Source organism: Talpa europaea, assembly GCF_964194135.1.
Source record: "Talpa europaea genome assembly, chromosome: 6".
Taxonomy (NCBI): domain Eukaryota; kingdom Metazoa; phylum Chordata; class Mammalia; order Eulipotyphla; family Talpidae; genus Talpa; species Talpa europaea.
Genome location: NC_140072.1, coordinates 137,811,905 through 137,829,630, shown reverse-complemented (window position 1 = coordinate 137,829,630; position 17,726 = coordinate 137,811,905). Strand labels below are relative to the sequence as shown.

Below are 17,726 nucleotides of genomic sequence, written 5' to 3'. Positions count from 1 at the left end.
GAGAGGCCGCAGGGCCCTACAGCACGACCCCCTGGAAGGAAGAGGGACCCCCTGGGCACCCTGACACCGGGCAGGAGCCTCCATGCGGACCCCCTGTGGCTTCTGTGTTGCTTCTTGGGGCCCAGTTCAGGGCCTCCTGGCTGGCTCGCCGGCCCCGCCCCTGTACCCTGGAGTCATGTCCCACTAGCCTCTGCCAGAGCCCTGGGCTGGCTCGCTTCAGGGGAGCCATGCTGTGGTCTGCACGGTCACGGGGGATGCTTATGTCATTCGTGGAAACCCCAGAACGCTGGTTTAACACGAGCTTGGAAAGAAACTCCTGGAGCTGGGTTCCCAGGGTCAGCCAGGCTCCAGGAGGCCAGAGCCAGGAGGTCCGGGCAGCTCTGGCCTGGAAACACTGACCAGCGATTTGGGAAGTTACGTGGGAGCAGCTGGAGCGGTTCTGGGAAGACCCTGGCAGGGGCGCCCCGGCCCCTGGGCGCAGCTCCCAACGTGGAGGGCAGCAGCCTGCGCGGCCCTGTGGGCGCCGGCAGAGACCCTGGCTGCGGGGCCGAGCTCAACCGCGCCCCAGACTGGAGGAATGACGCAGTCGACAGGCTGGGTTAAAAATGTTAGAAACAAACTTTTATTGGTGGTGGGGACACCCGACAGGCGGGCACAGCTCCCCACAGGGAACGGCGGCCCGGGACCCAGCACTGGGACGGGGCGCATTCCCGCTGCCCCGTGCCGCCTGGGCCTCCGCCTCCCCGGCTTTGCCAGCCCCAGCCCGGCGGACGCGGGACGGGTCAGGGAAGGCACAGAGTGGTCCTTTCGGGGGCCAGGAGGACGCGCAGGGACTGGGCGTGGAGACAGCAGTGCCAGGCCTGGATCGAGACCCTCCGTGGGGAGGGGACCCGCTGGCACAGCTCCCCCGCTGTCCTGCCCACCGAGCGCATGGCATGTCTGGCAGCCGTGATGATGCGGGTGCTGTCGGGCTAGGGCACCGGCGCCTGCAGCATGGGCGGCCTGAGGGGTGCTGGGCGGGTTAGTAGCTCTGGGGGGTCAGCGTGGCCGGGGCTGTGGTGACGAGTGGCTATGGGGACAGCTGCGCCGAGTCCTGTGGCCGCCGTCCACCATCGGGGGCAGCAAGGCGGTTTCGGGCCGGCGCCTGAGGTAATGAGTTCTGAGCTAGCACCAGGGGCGGGGCCCCTCACAGGTTCTTCATGCACACCTGGCAGCGGCTGATGTGGGTGCGGATGAGCCCGGCCTTGAGCGTGTCGGCGGCGGGCGAGCCCTGGAAGCTCGGCTCGGGGATGGTGGTCAGCCAGAAGCTGTACTTGTTGGCGTAGTAGTGGCAGGTCCCGCGGCCGCCGTTGCACTCGATGAAGGGCGTGGCCCGGAAGTCCTCCAGGCAGCTGCCCGGCGACACCAGCGACTGGCCGCCTCCCTCGTCGCCTGCGGCCGTGTGCTGCGGAGGGGATGGGGCCGTGAGCGCGCTGGCGGGTGCGCTCGCGCCTGACTCTGTTGTCAGCGAGCAACAAACTGCACCCCCCTGCACCCCTGCAGCCCCCGGGCTCGCGCTTGGCAGGGTGGCTGGTAAGGGGGTACCCAGGGGAGGAAGCCCGGCCACACGCAGCGAGGACAGTGGGCAAAGCCGTGGGTGTGGCTGGTTATCGGGCGCGTGGAGGAACGAGGGAGCGCCCGCCTCGTCGGAGCTTGCGGGGGACAACACTTTGGGGGACATTGTCTCCCATTCCCCCCAAGTGAAGTGCTCGCTGGGCAGAAGAGATACCAGGATGCTGACTTTTTTTTTTAAGAAAAAATAAAATCAACATGTGGGTCTGTCTCTGGCATTAAGTTAAAAATAAGCAGCGCAAGTGGACCCCCAGCCCCGCTGTGCTGCCGGAGGGAGCGAGCAGGCGCCACCTCCGTACTGTGCTTTCAGAGCCGCCCCCCGCCCGACATTCCCGGGCGTCGCCAGTGAGGCGGCCTCTGAGCATGGGAGGCTACGGGTAGCTGGGTGTACCCCAGCTTCTCCCCTTCCAGGCTTGGGGGGCCAAGAGCATGAGGCTCAAGCAGAAGTGCAGGTGGCTTCCCAGCTCCCTGGCCTGGGCCGCCCCGGTGCAGCGTGCAACCCCAGCAGCTGCCCAGAGAGGCGCGGCCGCTGCCCGGCTGGGGCGTGACCGGGGTTGCTGGAGGTCCTGGCTCCGCGGGCGCAGCCACGTACCATGAGGAAGGAGTACCCGATCCACAGGCTGCGCCACCCAGCTGGGCAGTGGGGGATGGACACGTCCTGGCTGTGCACGGCGATGGCCACGGCCGGGGCCTCGCACACGGAGCAGCGGCTGATGTAGGGCCTGATCTCCTCCTCGGCCACAGGCATCATGGGCAGCGGGGCGGTGGTGGACAGCCAGTAGGACTTGTCGTTGCGGCTGGCGTAGTAGCAGATGTCGCCCGGGTTGCAGTACAGGAAGGGCATGGTGCTGAAGCGCGCCAGGCAGGAGCCGGCCAGCCCTGTGCGGTGGGGGGGGCGGGGGCAGTGGGGGACCCGTGAGCACGCAGGGAGGGCGCTGGGGCGGTGGCTTCGCCAGCCCAACCAGCCCCCACCTCCTGGCCCTGCCCTGGGGCCTGCGGGCTCAGCATGGAGAGAACAGAGCCGGGTCCTTCCCAGGGACAGCGGGGTCTGCCGGCCCGGCCCGGCTCTCCCACCACCTGCACCGAGCCAGCTCTCGGGCTGCGTCCTGTGGGCTACACCTTTGGGTGAGGCCTGTTCAGGGTCTCCAAGCCCAGCCCCTGACTCATCCCCCCACGGGGCCTCCCAGTGAACATTTAGACGGGAAGGTGTGCGATCCTCGGGCTCAGCCGGATACTGGGCCCAAGTTGTTTCCCTCAAAGGCAGCTGCTGCCCCAGGTCCCAGGCTGAGGGCCCTGGCACCCCACTTTGCGCTCCTGCTGCATTTTCTGGGGTTTTTAAGTCTCGTTGGCTCCCTCTGGCACGGGATCTACTTGAATCAACACAAGCCCCTCCTGGTCTCTGTTCTGGGGGTCGGCAGCCCCTCGAGGCTCTGCTTACAGAGTTTGGGGCAAAGAGTCTGGAAGGGGGTAGGTAGCCTGGCTGCCGGGCAGAGCCGGGCCGGCAGGGACTGGACCTCATGGGAGCCTGGATGTCTCTGCTGGCTCAGGGACAGGCCACCTGGGCCTGGGCTGTGGTCTAGGGGCTTCGAAGGCCATGGCCGTCATTTCTGGACCCCCGGGGAGGTGGGAAACCCGGCCTCGGGCGCCCGGTGGCAGGCGGCACCTACCCAAGTCCTGGTTGTGGGCTTTCTCCTGGCCTTCGAAGTACAGCAGACTGTAGCCGCTCCACAGCCTGTTCATGCCCACCGGGCACATGGGCTCCTGGTCCGTCTGGCTGTGCTTCACCAGCAGGTAGCCGATGCTGACGCTGCGGCCGGGCATGCCAGGCAGGCCAGGGCTGCCGGGGCGGCCGGGCTCCCCTGAGGCGGGGACAGTGGCCTTTCAGCATCACCGCACTGCTGAGGTCACCCGGCCACACCACGGCTGCACTCTGCCCCCAAGTCAGGGTCCCGTGACTGTCCACCCGGAGCCTCCCAGGCGGGCTGGATCTATGTCCACGCTCAGTGAGCGGGGCTGGCAGCTGTGACAGGAGGTGTGGGACTCGGACGCCCTGAGGGCACGTCCCCTCGAGCAGGAGCCAGACGCCCGGGAGCAGAGTTGTCCCTGCCCCTCGCCGGGCACAGCAGCTGCCCCTCTGCTGGGCCTTCTCTGCGGTGGGTGGTCACCCCGATGACCAGCCAGGCCTGGGTCCTGCCCCAGAGGCCTGAGCATCCAGTCTGTCAGTGGGACAGCCCTGCCGGGTTTGAGATCGACCTCCCAGGACATCCTGGTGTCCCCTGGCCCAGAGGCCCGGTCCATGGGGCATGCGCAGCCCCTCAGTTGGCCCCAGGCCAGTCCTGGGGGGATGGTGGCTGCTGACACCTGCTCACTCACGGCCTCGCCTTGATCTTCTGGCCCTGCTCTGTGCTGTGCGCCCAGAGTGAGCGCTGGGGTCACACAGCTCTGGAGCAGTGTCCTGGTGAGGACCACGGCTTCTGCCCACCCGCTCTGCGACATGCCAAGGCCGGGCCCTCCAGCTCGGGCTGTGGTCTCTAGGCCCGCGCATCCTGGGGGTGAAGGGCTCCCTCTCCCGGGGCCAGGAAGCCAGGCAGGTTGTGGGGCAGCTGGGGTGGCAGCCTCTGCCCCCTCGTGCCCGGCCCGTCAGCTCCTCCTGCACGCGCTGCCCCCGTCACACCCCCAGGCGGACGGTCCGGAAGACCCTCTGCCCCTCCCGTGCCACTCACCTTCCTGGCCAACTGGGCCCTGGTTTCCCATGGGCCCTGGGTCCCCACGAAATCCGGGAATAGCAGACACGCCGCCCCGTCCCTGGGGTCCCACCTTTCCTGGATCCCCGCGGAAGCCTGTGAACCCCAAACAGGTGTGGTGAGGGGGAGACTGGCGGGTGCTGGCCCTGGTCGCGGCGAGGACGGGAGCCCCCAGCACCCGCGAGCACGCCCACCTGGATCTCCTGGGGGACCGCGGGGCCCCATCTCTCCCTGCGCCCCCGGGGGGCCTCTCCGTCCCTGGGGCCCTGCTGGGCCAGGCAGGGCTGCGATCCTCTGGGGGACCCCTGCGATGCCGGGGGCTCCCACAGTGCCGGGAGCACCTGGAGAGGAGAGAAGGGCGCGGGCGGGTGAGCGCCGCCTCGGTTTCCGGCCTTGTCCCCCCAGGCTCCCGCCCGTCGAAGCAAATCTTAGCGTTTCTGGAACAATCTCGCTCTGCAGACACGCCCTGGGTCAGCACCGCTGGGGCCCCCTGCCGGCCTGTGGGCGCCGCCTGCTGGGCCGCTGTCCTCAGGGACACTCACCGGGGCGCCCCCGATCTCCCTTGGGGCCCTTGGGGCCTCGGTCGCCCACGCTGCCGCTGGCGCCCGTGTTTCCCATGAACCCGTGCTCCCCTCTGGGTCCTGCAAGGCAAATGGCACAGTGAGGATGTGCCCGTGGGGACCCCCGGGGACGGGTCCCTGCACACACCCCATTACCTTTTTCTCCTGGGAGGCCGAACACGCCGGGCCGGCCCTGGGGGCCAGGGTCCCCGCCCCATCCTTTGGGCCCTGGGTTCCCTGGAGCTCCTGGGTTCCCCTCATCTCCTTTGCTTCCAGGAAAAGCAGGAGGCCCCGGCGGCCCTGGGGGACCCCGATAACCTGCCGGCACAAGAGGTGTGGGTGTGAACAGAGAAAGTCTGGTCCTGGCCACGGCGCTGACCCCCGGGGGTGCCCAAAGCCCAGGCGCGGCTGTCACCGAAGGGACCGTCCCGGGAGACTCAATATGCGCAGCACGTCACCGTCACCACTTCCGCACGCTCGGGAGCCCGGCGCGGCACCAAAGCCCCGCGCTGCAGTGCAGCCATTCCCCACCTCCCAGTTCTCACCCCAAGCCCTCCCGGGATGCCGCCTCTGCCTGCTCCTGAACCCCACAAGCAGCCCCACAGCCTCTGTCCTGTGCGTGGCTGCCCTCGGCGTCACGTCTCTGTGCCGACAGTGGCCTCGCCGGCCGGGTCCCCAGGCCATGCACGGGTGCGTGAGCCCTGCTTACCTTCCGGGCCAAATATCCCGGGCATCCCTACGTCGCCAGGTAACCCCGAGATGTTGGAAGGAGGGGTGATGCCTGGAAACCCCCGAAGTCCTGGACTCCCGACAGGGCCTCGCTGCCCTGAGGGGGGAAACAGAAGAAGCTGTTAGGGAATCTGCCCCTCTGGCCGCTCGAGGGTCCCAAGGTCCCACTGGAATCTGTGCGTGGCTGTGGGCAGCTGCGGGGTGATTACGGGGATGCTGCCCCCCTCCCGGGCCTGCGGGGCACATGGGCTGTCTGGCCGGCTGGCACTGGCAGGGAGACTCTGGTGTCAGGAGAGGCCGCGGCCTCATGGACGCTGTGGTCCTCCCCGGGCACTAGTCCTTCCTGCTTTGGTGCTTTAGGGGCCAGCTCTGGGCGGCGCCTGCCCAGCACACACAGATCCTGCATCCGCCAACGCACCGGCTCGCTGAGGATCATCGGTGACCCCCATGTCAATCCTGGGAGCCTGGGAGGTGGCGTGCTTGAGGCCAGCTGAGGCCCAGCGCAGCCCACTCAGTGGAGTTGGGGGGTGGGGGGACATGCGCTTCCTGCCCAGAGCCCAGCTGCCATCCGGGGCCCCCCGCCCCGGGAGTGCCTCTGCGCCCCACCCCCGCCCGGGGACGGCTCTGACGCCACGCCACGGCTCCAGCCAGCGTCTCGCGGTGCGGGGCCAGCGGGCGGCGGCCAGGTGGCCGCTTGGCCGGAGTCCCATGAGACAGATGAACTTGGGGACAGAGCTGGGGCCCGTGTTAAGGCGCGCTCGGGGCCAGCTGAGCGTTGCTGGACTCTCCATCAGGCAACTCGCTTCCTCAGCCTCCCCGTCTCCCGCAGCCTGACGTGAAACGTGAGCAGAGCCCGGACACCAACTGTGGCGATGCCGCCGCTGCCCGCGGAGCCTCCGGCTGGGTGGAGGCGACTCCGGGAAGAGGAGAGGGTCTGTCCCCGGCCTCGGAGATGGGCGCTCATGGCCAGTCGTTGTGACGTCACTGCTGAAGGTCCGCTCCCCTTGCCCTAGTGGGGACGCCCGAGGGCGGGCCCCAGACCCCGGCCCCAGCCTTTCAGCTTGCTTATGTGACATGAACACCGCGGGGGCAGGCCTCACCTGGCACCCCTCGCTCCCCCTGGGATCCCGGGGCTCCGGCTGGGCCTGGAAGGGTGTTGGCCGCTCCTGGCTCGCCCCTGTCCCCAGTGGGGCCTGGGAAGCCCGGGTCTCCGTGGAGGTCCGCACCTGCGGCGGGGCGAAAACAGCAGCCGGTCAGCCGCAAAAACCAGTTTCCCTAAGCAAAGAGCCGGCGTGGTCCGGGGGGAGGCCAGAGCGGGGGGAGGCGGCCTGCCGTCAGCCGCCCCACGCAGCCCGCGCCCGGACCGGAGAGCTGACCCCTGAGGTCACAGCTGAGCCTCGTGCTCCGCACGAGGACCCGGGCTCCTCCAAGGCTGGGCGCCGAGGCCCCTTAATCTGTGGGAGTGGAAACTATTTAAGCCCTTCCCTGCTCACACACAGGGCTGCAGAGTCTCCCTTTCCAAATAAGACACGTCCAGTAATAAAGCGACGCCCCTCCCTGCCCTACGTCCTTCGCCCGTCAGCGACAGGAAAACCAAGTGACAAGCAGGGACGCCAAGACCTAAGATGAAAGGAACGAGGGTGAGACCAGAAGCTCCAGGCAGGCCCCACGCCCTGCGGGGCGGGTCGCGGCCAGGGGCCGGACCACTGCGGGACGCGCCGGTGCCCCTGTGGGGATAAAGCGGCAGCTCTGCTGTGACGTCTCAGGAGGCCGTCGGCTTTTGGAAATGGAGTCGTGGTATCTCGTTCAGGAAAAAATTGTGCCACGAGGGTTTCTAGAAGCAGCAAAATGCTGTGCAGGTGCCAGTTTAGATTCGATGGCGTAAACCCTGGGCCTCCACTGCTGGAACCGAGCTCCCCGGAACTCACAAGATGGGGCCTCCCCCGCCACTGTGGTGCTGGGGAGGACAGGGGTCACGAGGCAGGTGGGCCCCATGGGGCAGTGCCTGGATAGAAGAGGTCCGCGGAGCTCGTCCCTGCTGCTCACGGTGACCAGGTGACGCTCTGAAGCCAGCAAGAGGCCTCCCCAGAACCCCACTGCACCCCGCCCCCAGCTCGTGCCTCCTCTGACGGCAAGGGCCCGCCCTGGGCCTGAAATTCAGTGGCTCTGGGAAAAGAGGATCTTTCCGACAGCTAAGGGGCACAGAGCATCCCCACCATGGGGCCGGGAAGGCAAAACAGTTGCTTTTTCTCCGTTAAAGCCTATTGGGTCCCTTCCTCCCGGGACAGGGCGGATGGACGCCGAGGCCACACCCAGGCAACCACAGGGTCCAGGCCATGTGGCCAAGGCTGTCCTGCTCTGGAGTCCCCTGGCGGGGCGCCCCCGCGAGCCCCGGAGGTGACGGGGCGGAGCCGGTACCTGGCGATCCCGGGAAGCCTCTGGTGCCCGGCAGGCCGTGGAGTCCGCCGATGCCGCGGGAGCCCGGAGAACCTGTGTGGGGTCACGTGCACGTCAGGCAGGAGCTCGGAGGGCACAGGACGGGCCCTGACTTCTCAGCCCTAGGGTGCAGCGGACGGGGAGCCGGCCAACGGGGCCCGGCGCGGTGCGCACCCCTCCTTCAGCCCGGACGCGTGACCCCATCGCCTCGTCCTGTCCCTCCAGCCCCTCGGCGTGCCCGTGCGTCCCCCCAGCGGCGGCTCTGCACAAACACGCTGGGGCTTACCTGGGGAGCCGGGGGTCCCCGGCCAACCATAATCTCCTTTGCGGCCCGGCAGCCCGACCCGTCCCGGGTCCCCCTGCGGCCCCTGCAGCCCCGTCTGTCCTGGAAAGCCTGGGAGGAAATGCAGCCTCGGATCAGCCTGGGAACCCGGGGCCTGGAGGCCTGCCCTCGGCCCCGGGCGTGCAGGCGGCCTTGCCCGGCGAGAGGAGCCGTGTCTTCTCGTCTGGAGCGACTGCCCAGCGCAGCGGGAGAGGCGGGAGGGCGAGGGCTGGCCGCGGTCCCGGGCTTGCCAGCGGAGCGAAGCAGGACGCCAGGCCTCTGCTGTCCCCTCCACCTGGGTGCGCGGCGGCGCGCGGGCATGCGTGGCGGGCCCTGGACGCGTCTCTCGGACCCCTGCGCACGCTGGCCCCGGCCCCCGCCCCCCGGTGCGTCTCCCAGCTGCTCCGTGAGCCGCGGCAGAGCCAGGGCATCTGGGGGTGTGAGGGCGTGACGGGGGGGGGGCAGTGAGTGCTGCCCTGGTCCCCGGAGCTCGGCAGTGGGGTCCCTGCGCCCAGCTGGCCGCTGTCCCGCCTGCCCGCGCCCTTGGGGTGCGTGTGAGTGAGGAGAGCCGAAGCATGGACGTCACCTGTTTGGCCTTTGAGCCCAGGGGGGCCTTGGGCGCCCGTCATGCCCGTGATGCCTGGGAAGCCGACCTCACCCTGCGTCCCCTTCTCTCCGGAGAAGCCCTTCAGACCTGAAACACGTCGCGGGGGCGGGGTTGAGCATGAGGGCCAAGGGGCACACAGGGAAGGGGGTGCACCCCACCTGCATGCTTCCCGCCCAGGGGGAGGACCTCTCCGCGCAGCCCCTCAGCCCCCGTTTCACCCGGTTCCCCCTGGGCCCTGCGCCGCAGCCCCTGCTGGGCCACCTCCTGGGGTTCTGGCCCCACGTCCTGCTCCCGACACAACCGGGGCTGCCATGCGGCCTGCTGGCCCTTTCCAGCTCAGCCGGGCACAGGCCCTTCCCTTGTCAGTGCCCCGGGGGGGCAGCAGGCCTCTGTGGCTCCCACTCACGGGGGCCCATCTGGCCGCTTCCCTTCTGGGGGAGCCAGAGAGGGTGCCCCGAGTGTCTGCAGGTGGGCCCTGACAGAGAGCCCCAGGGCCCTCTCGCCTCCCGGACCTGACGCCTGCCCCCTGCTTCCCCGCGCCGCGCGGGACGCGCCATCGCTGCTGGGGAGCGGTACCTGGCACTCCAGAGATGCCCCGCTCCCCCTTCAGGCCTGGGCTTCCTGGGAGATCGATGGTGTCGCCAATGTCACCTGGTTCGGGCAAAAGCAAGGCTCAGCGCGGGGCTCCCGGCCAGCCGCGGCTTCTCCTGCGACATCTCAGCTGCCAGCAGCCCCGCGGCCCGGCCCCCAGGCTGCCCACTCACCGAAGTCGCCCGTGGGGCCGCTCTCGCCGTATAGGCCGGCCCGGCCCGGAGCACCCTTGTCGCCCTAGAGCAGAGCCAGACACGGGGTGTCAGGGGCATTGCCGGGGCCCAGCTCCCGAGGCCAGCGCCGGCACCCGGAGCGGCCAGCAGCAGCGCTGAAGCGTGACCCCGCCGCGTCGAGGGAAGTCCCCCCGCCCGCCCCCAGCACAGCCTCGCGGGTGGCCGCTCGCTGTCCCGTGTGCAGAGCACGAGGCGGGCTTGCTGCTGGGGCCAGCAGCCGCGAGGCACCCTGAGGGGAGCCGTGGCCACCCCCACTGACCAGTCCTGACCTTCTGTCGGGCTCCCCAAGGCTCATCTGAGCCTCACGACCCCCGTCCCCGCCGGGTAGCGCCATCGTGGCCCACGAGACAGAAGGGAACAGAGGCGCAGGGGCCAGTGAGTCGCTCGCGGCCACCTCGCCGGCCAGCGGCAGCTCTGGGCATCAGTGGACTGAGGCTCCGCGCCGGGTCTCAGGACAGCAAGGGCTCTCCGAGACGTGCCCCGGTTCAGAGACTGTGGCCCCGCCCGGGGGTGCTTCCTCGTGGGCCTCTGTCCACTGCCCCGCCCCCCGCCCTGCCAGGAACCCACATGTGGCCCTTCCCGTGGCCTCAGCTGCGTCCCTAAATCATCGAGGGCGCGTCCTCGTTCAGAAGCTGCCCGGGGCCTGGTGGGAAGGGTCACTGTGTGGGTCCCCATGCCCACTGGGGAACCCCTGGGCCTGCCCCCCCGCCTGATAACTGCACTCGACGCTGGTGGGGCCATGACCCGTCGCAGTGAGGAACCATGGGGAGCCCAAGCCCGCAGTCTGCACCCCACACCACACAGCCTAGGCGGGTCCACAGGTGGCGCGGGCGAACGGGGAGCAGTCGGTTGGCAGGCGTGGCCCCAACCTGGCGGTCTCCCCGCGTCGCCGGCACTCAGCCTGAGCTCAGATGCTGGATATGCGGGTTCCGCTCCCTCAAGTCTCCCATGAATGACGTGGACCCCAATCTTCACCCACTGGAGCGACACCCTGATTGCCCCGGGACCCTGGGAGATGCGTGAAGGGACACGGGAGGGAAGGCGCCCACTCACCCTGCTTCCTGTGAACCCCGGGAAGCCTATGATTCCGGGGGGGCCGGGCACCCCGGGGAAGCCTGGTAAGCCAGGCACGCCAGGCACGCCGATGTCGCCTTTGACACCCTTGATGTAACCGGGCCTCCCAGGCAGCCCTGGGGACCCCGAGGTCCCGGGGATCCCCGGCATTCCTGGAACACCTGCAGGAAGACAGGGCCACGCAGTGAGGACGCGGCTCCCCACACTGTGGTCCTGGAGCCACTGGGCCAGATGCCAGGGTCGGAGGGCGGCGCTCCTCACAGTTTAGGGGTGCTGGGGTGGGGACCCCCAGCTCAGATGTCTGGACACCTCACCTTTTAAGCCCAGGTACCCTTTCAGTCCCATGGGGCCTTCGTCTCCTTTCTCCCCTTTGATGTCTTTCATTCCAGGCAGGATGATGGGAGGTGGTCCTGGGGGGCCGGGGTCTCCACGGCTGCCTGGAAGGGGGCACAGTGCAGTCTGTAGTCTGGTCCCCTGGACTGGGACACGGGGGAGGCTCCCGGAGGCCCAGAGCTGGCTGTGGCTCCGGCAGGGACGAGGCTTCCTGCCCACCCAGAGCAAGGGTGCGGAGCAGGGGTGCCGGCACAGGGCCCCGGGCAGTGGCAGGACCTGCTCCTCAGTGCCAGGCGAAGCCGGGGGAGGGGGAGCCTGGGGCCTGAGACACCCCTAGCCGCCGAGGCAGGAGGCCCCGCGCTGGACGGACCGTGGCCGAGGCCTGAGGTTTGGGCCGAGTGTGTTCCCGACGTGCTCGAGGCTGGAGAGGCGGCGGGTCCCTCCCATGCATGGCGAGCGTCTCACCCACCCGCTGAACGTGGGCCCGCGAGGCCAGGCACCCGGGGGGCCCAGACGCTCCCGACCTTGGCCAGGAGGCTGGGGAGGTGCAGGGTACCCCAGAGGAAGTGGCTAGAATCTGGGGGTGCGGCCTGGAGCTTCCAGGCTTCGGGAAGATGCCTGAAGGCCCGCGCGAGCAGGGAGCTGGGCTGTGCCCTGCCGTGGAATTTCTGTTTTACGAAAAATGCTAACAAGGGTGAAGTCTCGGGAGGAATGAAGATTTCCAGCAAAGCACCGTGGGGAGGGAGAGCGTGCGTGCCCCGCTCCGGAGCTGGAGGGGGTGTGGTCGCACCACCCCACAGAACGCCAGCGCCCCCCTGGCCGCGTCCTGCACGTCTGCTCAGGCCCGGCCACTGCCCTGCCCCTGCCGGACAGGCCAGCAGGAGCGCGCCTACCTTTAACCCCTGGCTCGCCCGCCAGGCCCTTCTGCCCCGGGACGCCAAAAAATCCAGCTTCGCCTTTGATACCCGGGAAACCAGGCCGTCCTTGGAGTCCGAGCATGCCTTGGAAGCCGTCCATGCCGGGGGAGCCCCTGCCCCCTTGGGGGAGAGAGGGTGGGGTCAGGCACAGGAGCCAGCCCGTCCGCGGCAGCGCCCAGGAGCTGATGGGACGCCGTGCGGGTCTAGCCTGCCCGGGGCCCTGCACGCCACCCCAGGGCCTGTCCAGCTGGGGGATGCAGCTGGGGGTGGCGCTGCAGCCCGCCCGTTGCTGGCCCTGGTGGACGAGACGTAAGGCAATGCCCAGCGGGCAGCAGAGGGATGGCAGAGCCGGAAGGTGGCTGCTGCTGGCCACCGAGAAGAGAGAACAGGCACAGGCGGCCGCACGCGCCCACATGCCCAGCGCCGCACGGACAGTGGACGGGAAGCAGGGGCGGCTCGAGCAGCCACCGGGCCAGAGGCCCCGCTGCTGGAGCACTGGCCCCGCCTGGGCAGTGGCTCCTGGGTGAGCCGCCAGACCAGGCTCCCACATCCCTGCAGGTGGCCAGTCCTGTTCTCAGGTCCTCTCTGCGGGCTCACCCCCGCCTTAGAGCCACAGGCACGTCCCTCGGGCTGGGGCTCCCAGGGAGGGGAGCCCCCAGCTGCCCCTAGTCCAGTGTGACCCACCCAGCGCCCCCAGCCGACGCCCCCAGCCGACACCCATCTTGCCCCCTGGTTACCTTTCAGCCCGGGGGTGCCGGGCATCCCGACCATGCCTTTAAATCCGGGGTTTCCAGGTTGACCCCTCTCGCCCAGCAAACCCGGGTCTCCTCTGTCGCCGGAGAGCCCCTTCATGCCCACAGGTCCGGGGGCGCCCACGTCCCCCGGGTCCCCTCTGTCTCCGGGCAGGCCTGTCAGAGCGGGGCAGGAGAGTCAGGAGGGCGATGGCCTCAGAGAGGCCTCGGGATGAGGCTGGCGGCATCAGGACAACCCCTGCCCTGAGCTCGGCTCTGTGGGGGAGCTGGGGACGCGGCCAGGCAGGTGAGTGGACAGGTGGGTGGAGTGTGGGGCCCGCACGGTCAGCCTTCCTGGGGGCCGGAGGCCTGACGCGGCTGAGCGGGACCCCACCCAGTCCTGGCTGCGCATTGGGGAGGGCAGAGCTGGGGGTGAGCAGGCGGGTTGTGGGGTCCTGTGGGCTGCCCCCCTCCAGCCCAGGGTAAGTTCCAGGGGGTGTCACCTGGCCCAGCTGCTCCCCACACGGTGGCTTCTGGCCTCCTCCCGAGTTTCTCCCCGTGGGGACAGCTCTCAGGAAGCGCCTCCAAAGAGGAGGGCGGGGGTTGGCCCAGTGGGGCCACCCATGGAACCCTGAGGCCCGCGGGCAGGGGAGCCTCCTGCCCCACCTCCCGGAAGGAGGGTCCCTTTCTCCCCAAATCTGTCACTGTCAGGAAACGAAGAGCCACGGCTGCCCGCAGTGTGGGTGGGTTTGCGCTTGGGGGAGTCTGCTCCCCGAGAGCCCCGCGTGCAGCAGGTGAAGGGGCCTCCTCGCTGGCTGAGCGCGCCCTGTTTCTGGACACCGCCGTGGCCGGCCCCGTGTCTGCAACGCCCCCGCCCCAGCGCCCGGAGGCCGACTTGCCCGGACACAGGCCCTCGGCGAGGCTACGGCTCAGCGGGGACCTCGGGGCGCGCACCGTCAGCACGACTGAGGCCTCGTTAGGGGCACACGCCACGGGGCGCAGACGCGCGGGCAGGGAGCAGAGGCCCCCGGCACATGGTGTTCCTTCCTGCGGGTTCACCCACAGCGGGGGGGGGGGGGCCCGGGGAGCACAGCAGGCCCCACCGAGTGGGAGGGGGATCCTACCTCCAAAGCCTGGGGCCCCTGGCAGCCCCAAGGGCCCCTCCCGGCCGGGAGCTCCGGGGAAGCCGTGCAGTCCTGGCGGCCCGGGCAGTCCTGGCTGGCCCGCGGGGCCCGGGAAGCCGTAGTGCCCCTTCAGCCCTGGCATCCCGGGCATGCCCTGGCTCCCTGCAGAGGCGGGAGGTGAGCGTGAGCCCCGCCCCTCACGACCCTGGGACAGCAGCTGCCTTGAGACAGGACGGCGGTTCCCTGGCGTGAAGGAGACGGGGGGGCGGGCGGCCTCCCTCCGGGCGGCCTCCGTGTGGCCAGCCCCGGCCCTGGCGTGAGTGCAGTCCAGTCCCCTTTCTACTGGGCATTTTACTTTCGTGCACTTGGCTGCACTGAAAAACGTGCCCTGGGGCCACATGCCGCCGTCCCCGCACCCACCCCACGAGCAGGTGGAGCAGGCGCACGGACGCCCGTCGCTGGGCACCCCACCCGGTGTGCGAACGCCTGTCTCCGAGCCCGCGACCAGGTCTGTTCTGCAGTGTCCGGGGCCTCCCACCCCTGCGGGAGCCACGTACCGGTGAATCCAGGTGGGCCTCTCTCTCCCGGCTGGCCTTTCAGTCCAGGGTGTCCAGGCAGCCCAGCGTCGCCCCGGGGCCCTGGCTGTGCTCCCAGGGCCTCTCCGGGGAGGCCCCTATCTCCAGGGGGCCCGACCGGGCCTGGCAGGCCACTGGGACCCGGCTGTCCATCCAGGCCGGGGCGGCCCACTGCGCCTTTGGATCCTCGGGGTCCCACAAAGCCTAGAGGACACAGGGCGGTCAGCACCACACCCTGTGAGGGGAGCCCCGAGAGTGGCGGGCGGCACTGGGCTCCATCCAGACCCTGCCTCCCCCTGGCTGGGCCCACATGCAGCGAAGGGGGGACCTTCAGACCCAGCCGCTCCTGGATAAGGTCTTCGAGTCCCTGGGCCCACGTGTTATGCAAATGGCTCCCGAGGGACCTTCTGTGCCAGGCATGTGCCAGCCAGGGACAGAGCAGGGAGGCGAAGCCCAGGGGGGCCACCAGCCTCAGGGCCCAGACGGCCTGGACGCGCTCTTTGCTGGGGGCCCTGGCTGTTGGCCAGCCTGAGAGCCTGCGGGACGACGCCCTCCCTCTGCTGAGAGCCATGGCTGCCGAGCCAGGCGGGGGCGGCTGTCACGTGCAGGGGCCGCGGGCCTTTGCGGGGGGCCAGAGGGACTTCTGAGGGCAGCGGTCCCGGGTGTGTTCAAAAGGAAAGCTTCCCGAGCCACTCCTGCCTCTGGCGGCCATGGGAGCCCCGACCCCCCATCCCCTGCCAGCCGTAGGGCGGCCTTGTGGGCGACGGAGCCACATCTGGGATCTGGGCTGAGCCCGAGGGTGACAGCGTGAATGATGGCGCCTGCTCACGCCAAGAGGCGGCCCCACGGAGGTTTGACGAGCCTGGCCGGCCCCGGCCTGCTGCACCGTGGACTGAGCTGATATGTGCGTCCTCCTGGAGCCCAGGCAGCGAGCTGGGGCACCCCTCACCCACACACAGCCATTACCCAAGCTGAAGGGTGGAGAAAGACCTGACCCAACGTACCTGGGGGTCCTGGAAACCCCTCGCGACCTGGTTCTCCCGGGAGGCCCTTGGGTCCTGGGGCTCCGTCAGCACCTGAGAATCCTGGTGTCCCTCGGAGGCCTTTGGCACCTGCATACCCCAAGGAACGACGACTCGTCAGGACACCCCATGGTAAGGACAGGAGGTGGCAGGCTCGGTGCCTGACTTACTGTGCCCCCAAGAGCTGGGGAGCCTTGGGGCTGGGGGTCCACCCTTGCATGGCCCCCTGATCTGGAGGTAGGCACCCCCCCACAGCGGATGCGCCCCTGGCTGCCCGGAAGCCCAGACCAGCTGCTGGGGGAGGTCCTGCCTGCCGAGCCAGCCCAGAGTGGCCAGATGAGCCCGCTCCAGTGCAGCCCCCACACAAGGACACGCCACAGCCCCGCCTGGACAGGGGCCCGGGGAGCTTCCTGCGGGAGCTCAGTGAGCACGGGTGTGCGCAGACCCCTGGATGCGGGCAGGAGGGCCTGCATGGTTGGGCCAGGGGCCGCTGGCCGCATGGGGCCTGGAGCTGAGGGCTGCACGGCTGAGGGCCGCACGGCTGAGGCAGGCCCTGGGGCCTCTGTGTGTAAAAGCCGCGCTTGGGGCGCGAGCCACCGTCAGGGCCGACATCAGAGTTCCGGGGCACTGAGACCCGAGGCCTGGGGCTCGCGGCCCTGCTGCTCCTTGCCGTGTGGCCTGGACACTGTCTGGACCTCCCTGTGCCTCCGCCTTCCCATCGGCAAGTGGGAGGAGATGCCAGCCTCGCCCTTGGAGGGCAGCTGCGCTGCGTCCACCTCGCCCTCGGGATTGGAAGACGGGCACCCCACTGTCTCGTCCACGCCTCCTCTTCTCTGGGAGGGGCTGCCCTGCCTGACCCTGCCGTCCACCGGAAACCCACCCCCCCCCGTCCAGTGGAGCACGGGGCCCAGGACGCCCCGCCCACGCCGGCTCCAGGCCGGCCGACGGGCACGCACGGCACCGGGTGGTCTCACTGGAACACACCACGGGTGGGCGAGGGGCGGCCCCGACACCGGGCTGCGTTTGGGGACCCCCTTCTCACAGGCTCTTTAGTTGGGGTGACTGGCTTGAGCCAGGAGACAAAACCCCTTTACTCCTGGGGCTGCAGGAGACAAGACACCCCCGACCCCTGGGGGTAAAGAGATTCTGAGCCTCGTTTCTCTCTATTTCCCCCACATTCCAGCCCGTCCCACAGGAACAGCCCGTCCCGGGGCCTCCCTCAGACCCCGAGATGCAAGGGCTAATAGGAGACTGCGGGGAGACAAGCTTCCTTTCTGCCTAAGGCGGCAGCCCCCCTCTGGCATGGGAGGCTGAGCCCCAGCTCTGCTGCCTCGGCCGGCGAGGGGCACCCACTGTCCCCTCCAGGGCCAGGAGGGTGCCGGGCAGCTGCGGCAACCTGCGGAGGGCTGAGAGGGGGACGTGGCTCGTGCGGGGCCCAGCAGGGGGAGCGGGGGTGAGACGCCGTGGAGAGGCGGAGGTCCCTCCGGGGAGCAGTTACCTGTGGGGCCGGGGGGTCCTGGCTGGCCTGGAGACCCCTTGGGCCCTCCGATGCAGCCTGGAAGAGAGAGGAGGGGTGAGCAGAGCCGCCTCCGGCAGGACGAGGGTGGTGGGGGGACCCGGCCGCAGGCGCACCAGCTCCGTCAGGCAGCCTGGGGCCCTGGGGGGGAGACGCGGCTCAGAGTCGCGTTCCACCGCGGGAGCAGCAGAGACGAGCCGGCAGGCCGCGAGTCCCCGGAGACAGCGCTGGCCGCTGCCCCAGGACTGGGGCCGGGGAGGCGGAGCCCACGAGCGCCCCCTGCCGGCCCGTCGCGGGGACGCCGCTTTTGTCTGTGGTCTGGGAGGGGCGCCCCGACTTCTGAGATGCGCTTTGAGAACCGTCCCACCCCTGAGAACCGTCCCACCCCGTGGCAGGCTGCGGACCGGCCAGGCATCCGGCCAGGCTCCCGTCTTGGCCCCGCAGCCAAGGTGCGCAGTGACGGGCTCTGCCACCCCCGGGGGCGGGTGCCAGCTGGCAGCGCAGGTCGTGAAAGGAAAGGACCGATGGCCTCGGGGGCCCACAGAGCCCCCGCCCGGCCGCCCCTGGGAGCCTACTTGCCCCCACCTCCCCTGGAGCCCCC

General features: G+C 69.6%; 1 protein-coding gene across 1 annotated transcript in view; it reads right to left on the bottom strand.

Annotated features, from left to right (window-relative positions):
- Window positions 1-599: 599 nt before the first annotated feature.
- COL4A2 (collagen type IV alpha 2 chain) overlaps window positions 600-17,726 on the bottom strand; it is a gene marked incomplete at its 5' end in the record, with an annotated part of 96,462 nt that continues 79,335 nt past the window's right edge. The window contains 22 exons of the mRNA XM_084234916.1: window positions 600-1,444; window positions 2,204-2,490; window positions 3,279-3,470; window positions 4,335-4,451; window positions 4,550-4,696; window positions 4,898-4,996; window positions 5,072-5,233; window positions 5,625-5,741; window positions 6,745-6,870; window positions 8,063-8,134; window positions 8,367-8,474; window positions 8,989-9,096; window positions 9,586-9,660; window positions 9,774-9,837; window positions 10,887-11,068; window positions 11,222-11,344; window positions 12,134-12,277; window positions 12,895-13,065; window positions 14,013-14,174; window positions 14,570-14,791; window positions 15,592-15,699; window positions 17,108-17,164. Coding sequence (XP_084091042.1) covers window positions 1,187-1,444; window positions 2,204-2,490; window positions 3,279-3,470; window positions 4,335-4,451; window positions 4,550-4,696; window positions 4,898-4,996; window positions 5,072-5,233; window positions 5,625-5,741; window positions 6,745-6,870; window positions 8,063-8,134; window positions 8,367-8,474; window positions 8,989-9,096; window positions 9,586-9,660; window positions 9,774-9,837; window positions 10,887-11,068; window positions 11,222-11,344; window positions 12,134-12,277; window positions 12,895-13,065; window positions 14,013-14,174; window positions 14,570-14,791; window positions 15,592-15,699; window positions 17,108-17,164 — 3,101 coding nt within the window. The 3' untranslated portion in view covers window positions 600-1,186. The remainder of the gene's footprint in view (window positions 1,445-2,203; window positions 2,491-3,278; window positions 3,471-4,334; window positions 4,452-4,549; window positions 4,697-4,897; window positions 4,997-5,071; window positions 5,234-5,624; window positions 5,742-6,744; window positions 6,871-8,062; window positions 8,135-8,366; window positions 8,475-8,988; window positions 9,097-9,585; window positions 9,661-9,773; window positions 9,838-10,886; window positions 11,069-11,221; window positions 11,345-12,133; window positions 12,278-12,894; window positions 13,066-14,012; window positions 14,175-14,569; window positions 14,792-15,591; window positions 15,700-17,107; window positions 17,165-17,726) is intronic.